The 8315-nt window shown below is 47.9% G+C and overlaps 1 protein-coding gene across 1 annotated transcript in view; it reads right to left on the bottom strand.

Annotated features, from left to right (window-relative positions):
- SLC6A20 (solute carrier family 6 (proline IMINO transporter), member 20) overlaps window positions 1–8315 on the bottom strand; it is a 56738-nt gene that overhangs the window by 28265 nt on the left and 20158 nt on the right. Inside the window, exons 9-11 of the mRNA XM_010862509.1 lie at window positions 4508–4618; window positions 3436–3677; window positions 2078–2240 (exon numbers count right to left, since the gene is read on the bottom strand). Of these exons, the coding sequence (XP_010860811.1) occupies window positions 2078–2240; window positions 3436–3677; window positions 4508–4618 (516 nt within the window). The remainder of the gene's footprint in view (window positions 1–2077; window positions 2241–3435; window positions 3678–4507; window positions 4619–8315) is intronic.

Here is an 8315-nt window from a genome sequence, read left to right as displayed (position 1 = left end):
CAAACCCAGGACTGATTTCCTTCAGAATGGACTGGTTGGATCGCCTTGCAGTCCAAGGGACTCTCAAGAGTCTTCTCCAACACCACAGTTCAAAAGCATCAGTTCTTCAGCGCTCAGCCTTCTTCACAGACCAACTCTCACATCCATACATGACCACAGGAAAAACCATAGCCAATGCATATATATGGAATTCAGAAAGATAGTAATGATAACCCTATATGCGAGACAGCAAAAGAGACACAGATGTATAGAACGGTCTTTTGGGCTCTGTGGGAGAGGGTGAGGGTGGGATGATATCGGAGAATGGCATTGAAACATGTATGTTATCATATGTGAAACAGATTGCCAGTCCAGGTTCGATGCATGAGACAGGGTGCTCAGGGCTGGTGCACTGGGATGACCCAGAGGAATGGGATGGGGAGGGAGGTAGGAGGGGAGTTCAGGATGGGGAACACGTGTACACCTGAGGCCGATTCATGTCAGTGTATGGCAAAACCACTACAATATTGTAAAGTAATTAGCCTCCAATTAAAATGAATAAATTTAAATAAATAAAAATGGATACCAATGTAGTTGTTTACAAAATAGCAACAGACTCATAGATTTACAAAGAAGCTTATGGTTACCACAGGGGAAAAGCCAGGTCGGGGAAGTATAAATATTTAAGTTGGAATTAATATACACACACTAATATGTATATAAAAGAGGTATCAATTATACCTACTCTATAACACAGGAAATTGTACTCTACAGTCTTTAATAACCTATATGGGAAAAGAATCTGAAAAATAATAGATATACTTTTATGTATAACTGTTTGAAGTTGATGGATACCCAAAACAAACACAATAGCGTGAATCAACTGTACTCATTATAAAATAAAATTATATTAATAATAATTTACAAAATAATATGACTAAAAGGAACTTTTCTATGAAAGAAGAAAGCCACAAACATTGAGAATATTCTTGTGATTGCGTGGAGGGTGGTGCTGAGGAAGGTTGAATTGAGAGTTAGAACCTGGAGATGAAAACTTACACACACACACACACATCTATTGATATATTGGATAAACAAGGTAATACTTATAGCACAAGGAACTGTATTCAATAATCTATACTAACCCTTAATGCAAAAGTATATGAAGAAAAATTTATGTGTAACTGAATCACTGTGATGTTTATAAGAAAATAACAGATTTTAAATCAAGCAGAGTTCAATTTTTTTTTAACATTTTTAAAAATAGAGGTCCCAGCATAGCAATTTAATTCTGTAAAATGTATTCCAGAGCGATTTTTGTAGCAGAAGTTTTTTGAAAAGCCCTAATGTTTATCAGTAGGGAAGGTCACAGAGCATTCTCTGGGGTCCAGCTGGGGACTCCAGGCTTCCAGTGCCGGTGGCTCAGGTTCAATCAAGTGTGGGGTATGTATGATAGAACCAAGTGTCACTCTTACAGTGAATGGATGGGAGTCCATGTGTATCCCCACAGAGCAATCTCAAACAAAATGCTGAATGAGAAAGGTCTCTCTTAGGACCACTTATTTCCACTTAAAAACTGCCAAGAAAAACGACATTACCCATGATATATATGGGAAATAAAGTCGTCAGAACGAAGGTTCTGGGCTCTGGGAATAGGATAGATTTTTCGGAAGAGTAACAAAGAGAATTCTACCTTTGTCCCTAAAATGTTCTTTCCTTTTACATAAAAAAGAAAATCTGAGCCCCAAATTGACAAAATGTTTAAATTTTTCATTCTGAGAGGTGGACAGGTGGGTGTTTGTTTAAGTACTCTTCATCCTTTCTTCTATTTTTAAATTTTGAAAAGAGCCAAGTTAAAGAAGCAAAGGACACAGGGTTCCCAAAGGAGCTGTGTGGTGACTGGGATGCCCGTGCAGCACCTGGGAGAATGGTGGGCAGGTGGGCCTGTCCTCTAAGAGGCGCAGGGAAGACAATTCAGAGTTTTCCCTGATTTTCACAGGGTGTGTGTACGCCTCAAGTCGCTCTTTCTCATGGGCAGGGTCAAAGGCCTCTGTGAAGAGTGTGGGTGAAGCAAGTCACGATTTTGCCAGCAGCTTACCGTCTCCAGCTCCGTTTCCAAGCTGCAGTTTTTAATCTGTGGGAACACCTCGCTGTACTTGCTGGGGTACGCAGATGCCAGGTAATCTTTCACTTGCTCCAGGTTGTTGGCTGTCAAAAAGCCATCTTCAAGGTCGAAAGAGTTGGTCAGCAGCAGAATCACCCTGCAAGCACAGCAGTTGGTTACAAAGGTGGCTGTCACCAAACCCCCTCCCACCTATGGAATGTGTTGATTGGTGAGCTTTTAGAGGACAGGGTGATTGTAAATGACTTTGAAGGAGCCTCAGATAGAAACGGTGATGACCAAAGGAACCAAACCCACATGGCTGGGTGGGCTATTTTAACCTCAGGATCAGCATTGTCAGAGAACCTCCAGCGATGATGGGCAAGTTCTACTTGAGTGCTCTCCAATCTCGTACCCACTCGCCACACGTGGCCACTGAGTACTCGAATGAGGCTAGAGCCGCTGAGAGGCTGATTTCAACTACCTTACGCCGAGATGGAGACCAATCTTAAATCAAGAATGGATGCTTTTGAACTGTGGTGCTGGAGAAGGTTCTTGAGAGTGCCCTGGACAGCAAAAGATTAAACCAGTCAATCCTAAAAGGACATCGACCCTGAATATTCATTGGAAGGACTGATGCTGAAGCTCCAATACTCTGGCCACCTGATGCGAAGAGCTGACTCACTGGAAAAGACCCTGATGCTGGGCAAGATTGAAGGCAGGAAAAGGGGGTGACAGATGATGAGATGGTTGGGTGGCATCACTGACTCAATGGACATGAGTTTGAGCAAACTCTGGGAGACAGTGGACAACAGGGAAGCCTGGTGTGCTGCAGTCCATGGGGTGGCAAAGTCAGATACGACTTACCCACTGAACAACAACAACAAAACAAAATTTTAGCTAGTGTTAAACCAATTTACACTTAAATTTGTAAATAGCCCTTGTGGCTAGGGACTGCTGTACTGGCCAGCATAGCTTCTGGATGATGTTTCTTGTTTTGGGTAAGGGGGCACCAGAAAGATTCTGCAGGCTCCACGGCTCAGCTAGGGAGCTCTTGGTTACCTCTGAGGTGGGGGAGATGGGGCAGAAGAAGCTGGTTTCCCATGTGTTGAATGCCCTTTGGTGCTAAGTGCTCTGAATACACAAAACTGCCCTCATCCCCTCAGGCAGATGCCAGTGGTTCTGATTTGAACCCTGGATCGAGGGTGGCAAAGACAGTGCCCTTTGCCCCAAGGGGTATCAAAATACCCCTTGATTTCCGGGCTCTGCCTCTTCTCAGAGGCCCTTCAGCTCAGGCCCGTGCAGGCTCACTGCCCCCCTTGAGGCCTGGGGCCCACCAGGTGGCCCAGGCTTACTTGTTCAAGCAGCTCTCGTAGTTGAAGGTGGCCTTGAAGCCATAGATGGAGAAGGTGACGATGCTGGCAAAGATGGAGGTGGAGCTGTTGATGATGGACACGATGATGGCGTGCTTCTGGCAGTTGTTGGAGGGCTCGTTGTAGCTGGCAAAGGCGATGAGGCTGCCGAACCCCAGGCCGAGTGAGAAGAAGATCTGGGTGGCTGCGTTGATCCAGGCCTTGGGGTTGGCCAACTGCTCCATCTGTGGGGAGCGGTTGGGGGGGAAAGCCAGTGGGAACAGCGTGGGTGAACCCCAGGTGGGAACCCCAGGCTCTCAGACCAGCAGGGGGCGGGGGCCCAGAGAGGGGAAGGAACTGGCCTGCGGCACAGAGCCAGCCAGGGCAGGCCTGAGGCTCGAACCTGGCAGGGCCAGGTTCTCAGCGGATAAAACACATCCTCATGTCACAGCCCCCACTGCCTCTTACCCAGAGGAGACGGTGTCAGATAAAATAGTTCTCAAAGGAATTGAGCCCCTGATCCATGACCCACGCACTGCATGGGTCTCGGCCTCCAGAAATGGAGGTGCTGGTGCCCAAGGCTGACTTGTGCCCCGGCACTGACGTTAGGGGCAGTGCTGCTCCAGTCACTGTTTCCAGGGACCAGACTTGCTAAATGACTGTCCCGTCCCAAAGGCAACAGGGCCTCTCTCGACAGGATCATGGGGGGCTCTGCCGTGTGTGGGTTCACCCCCATAGGGAAAGGGGTGCCTAGAAGTGCGAGCAGGAGGGTGAGCTGACTGCAGGGATGCTCCTGGTGAACAACTTGGTCCGCAGCTGGAGTGGAGGGTTTGGGGTGAGACTGGGGCAGCAGAGGTTGGGGGCAGGGAGGATGAGCATGAATGTGGACCACAGGGTCACGCCACAGCATTTACAGGCGCGGGGGCTCCCTGGCTGAGGACAGGGAAGCCACGACCCTCACTGCCTGGCGGGCTCACGACTGCTTCACTCCCGCTTGGTCTCACCCTTCCACCCGTCCTGGAAGGTGGGGGAATGAATGGGGGTACCCTTGGGGCCCCTCCCCTCCAGCCCATACCTTGGGAGTGAACATGTATGCCAGGCCATTGGTGGCTCCATGGAGCGTGAGGCCCCTGACCAGGTAGATGATGAGCACACAGTAGGGCAGCAATGCAGTGAAGTACACCACCTGTGGGCCCCAGAGCACAGAGTCAGCTCCCTGGAGAAGCGGGGACCACAGGGCCCTTAGGCCCAAGGAAGGCAGACCCGCCACCCCCACGGAACGCCACAGCACCATCTTGGCTGTTTGGGTGACCGACAGCTGGGAAGGTATTGTGGTTCTTGGTCAGACACAGGTTCTGAGTTTGGGGAACTGGGTGGTGGACATGGATGCCCATGCGTGTGACCCCCAGGAAATCTCCTGTTCAGTGGAGAAGAGGAACAGGTCCTGGAAAGCTCTGTCTTCCAGCCTCCCTGCAACTCAACCTTATTCCAGAAAGGACTCGAGGCTGCCCACAGGAATACATCATGAGATATCCGTGTAAAAAGAAAATGTGGGCAATCCAGGAAGATGCGCCCTGAGGAAAAGGCGGCTCACAGAAGAGGTGAGGTGCTACCCAGATTCTGAGCCAGACTGATCTGAGCTTCCTCATGGCCCAGGCAGAGCAGGAAGCAGTCACACAGGATTTATATCATCTCTGAAAGGCAAAAAAAACCCAGGAGCTTGGAGGAAGGTCAGGCACCCCCAGGACTGGGGCCCGAGACAAGCTTGGCCATGAGTGTATAAAGGAAAAGCAGTGTCATCTGGTGTTCCTGTGAAAAATACAATAGCAATGCAACAGTTTTCATGAAAGGCCTCACTTCCACGGGCTTTTTCTTTAAGGTACAAAGTAGATGTATTCAGAGGGAAGCACACCCCACATAGAGTGTGGGCCACCTCAGAAGGTGAGAGAGGCCTTCCCTGGGCTTTAAAGGCGCATATCAGTGGGATGTTTTTTGTCAACCAGTTCTTTCCCTGCTGACGTATGTCATGGGTTCACTGATGTTTTATCTTTGACTTTCATGGTAGCTTTTCCACACTGCGCAGTGTTTCCACAAAGTCTTACAATAGAGGCCTTCGAGTGCACGGATGCCCACACGGGGCTGGAATTAGTTTTTCTGCAGATCAACTTGTATGTGCAGCAGAGCCCCTTTTCCAACACTGTGCACATTTTTTTGTCTGCGTGGTTATCTTCTGTGGCTGCGGGGGGGGATTGTTTTGGGTTTGTTTCTTTTCTTTCTTTTTTTTTTTTTTAAGTAAAAGCAGTTCCCGTCATGTTTGGGTCCCCCTGTGAGAACCAGAGCTGGTGACTCAAGTCCAGCTGCACCCGGCCCTCCACTCCCACTGAGGTGTGGCACTATCTTCCCAAGAATTTCCAAGGACACCTGAGTGGTGCTCTGCCCTGTCACCCTGGGGACAGCAGGCAAAAGTCAGGTGTGTCTTCTATGATTGCTTCTTAAGTGAGGATATTGTAACTTGAGATGAATAATACAGCCACATGAGATTACACGAAGATAAAGCAGGTTCAAGATGGGAACGGGAAAGTGGAAAGAGAGGGCATCTGGCCAGTGAGCCGAAGGAAATCAAGAGACAACAGGGAAAGGGTGACCACTGTCTGTAACCAGGGGCACTTGGGGGACACACGGAGCCAGGCCTTGGTCGCCCCCAAGGTCAGCAAGGTTTGGTGACCTTGGTCCCCCTCAGGTCGGCACGTTTCCTGGAGAGCTCTCTTCAGTCGAGACCAGGCTGACTCACCTCTCCCCAGTCAGAGAAGCTAGAAGGATTGCTGGATGTGTGATCCAGGCTAAACTACTTGGAAAAACCGTTTGTGAATAATCTGAAAACAAACCTGGGAGGGGAAGAAAGCAGAGTCCAACAAAGAAAGCCAACATAAAGCACCCAGGGTTTAACAAAATTCACCCCCATAAATAGAGCTGTCGGAGCTCCTATGACTCAGTAACAGCTACAACAAAAAACAAAAAAAAACACAACCCAATCCAAAGATGGGCAGAAGCCCTAAAGAGACATTTCCCCAAAGACACTCAGATGGACAATGGGTACATGAAAAGATGTTCAACGTCGCTAGTCACTAGACAAATCAAAACTACAATGAGGCATCGCCTCATACCGGTCAGAGTGGCCGTCATTAAAAAAAGTCTACAAATAGCAAATGCTGGAGAGAGTGTGCAGAAAAGGGAGCCCTCCCACACTGTTGGTGGGAATGTAAGATGGCACAGCCACTAGAGAAAGCCTCCGAAAACTAGAGTTGCCATATGACCCAGCAGTCCCACTCCTGGGCATATACTCAGACAAAACTAAAAGTAAAAAAAGATACATGCACCCTTAACGTTCACAGCAGCGCTATTCATGACAGACAAGACATGGGGACAGCCTGAATGTCCGTCAACAGATGAATAAAGAAGATGTGATATACGTAAGCAATGGACTATTACTCAGCCATGCTGCTGCTACTGCTGCCAAGTCACTTCAGGCTCCACCATCCCTGGGATTCTCCAGGCAAGAACACTGGAGTGGGTTGCCATTTCCTTCTCCAATGCATGAAAGTGAAAAGTGAAAGTGAAGTCGTGTCAGACTCTCAGCGACCCTATGGACTGCAGCCTACCGGGCTCCTCCATCCATGGGATTTTCCAGGCAAGAGGACTGGAGTGGGGTGCCACTGCCTTCTCTGACTCAGCCATAAAGAGAATGAAATCATGCCATCTGCAGTGACACGGATGGGCCCACAAGTTGTACTAACTGAAGTCAGTCAGAATGACAAGTACCATATGATATCACTTACACGTGGAATCCAAAATATGACAGAAATGAACGTAGCTACAAAACAGAGAACAGATTTGTGGTTGCTAAGGAAAAGGGGGTGGGGGGCTTGGACTGGAGTCTGGGATTAGCCGATGCAAACTATAAAACATATATACATATAATGGATAAACAGCAAGGTCCCATTGAGAGAGTCATTTCCTAGGCAGGTTGATAGGGAGTCTAGGGGTCCCCAAGGAGAGAGGGCTCTGGAATTCTCAAGGAGGAAGAAAGGACAAACTTTTTTTCTTTCTCCACATTCCTTAGGATTATATAACAATAATGTATTCTGCCTAAGGACAGTCTTTGGATTCAACCTTCTGTTATCTTAAAATGTAAATTATGGGAGTAGGTCTGGTGAGGTCTTTACAACCTCCAGATATTCTTTGGATTATATAACTTCATTGTTAACACTAGCAAGGGGGTACTCTTTCTACCCTCTTCTGATGCCTATGTCAGAAGCTTTCTCTATCTCCTTTATACTTTAATAAAACTTTATTACACAAAAGCTCTGAGCGATCAAGCCTCGTCTCTGGCCCCTGATTGAATTCTTCTCCTCCGGGGGCCAAGAATCCCGGTGTATTCGCGTGATTCAACAACAACCTTTCACTATTGTCTAGCGCAGGATGCACTAAATATCCTGTAATAAACCATAAAGGAAAAGAATATGAAAAGAATACCCACAACTGAATCGCTTTGCTGTACACCATAAACTAACAACTGTTGGGCACTTTTGTCATGGAGGGGGGCGTAGCTTAAGCCGAGGAAATAGTCAGTCTTCCTGTCATGACGTGTCCTCATTTAGCAAGTTTCTCAGCGATCTGGAAAAGGGATGGCCTCATCGCTGAAACTCCAATATTTTGGCCACCAGATGCAAAGAGCTGACTCATTTGAAAAGACCCTGATGCTAGGAAAGATTGAAGGCAGGAGGAGAAGGGGACAACAGAGGATGAGATGGTTGGATGGCATCACCGACTTGATGGACATGGGTTTGGCTGGACTCCAGGAGCTGGTGATGGACAGGGACTGT

This window comes from Bison bison, unplaced genomic scaffold, assembly GCF_000754665.1.
Source record: "Bison bison bison isolate TAMUID 2011002044 unplaced genomic scaffold, Bison_UMD1.0 scf7180017864482, whole genome shotgun sequence".
Lineage (NCBI taxonomy): Eukaryota > Metazoa > Chordata > Mammalia > Artiodactyla > Bovidae > Bison > Bison bison.
The sequence above is the reverse complement of the archived record's forward strand: the minus strand, read 5'-3'. Positions and strand labels throughout refer to the sequence as shown.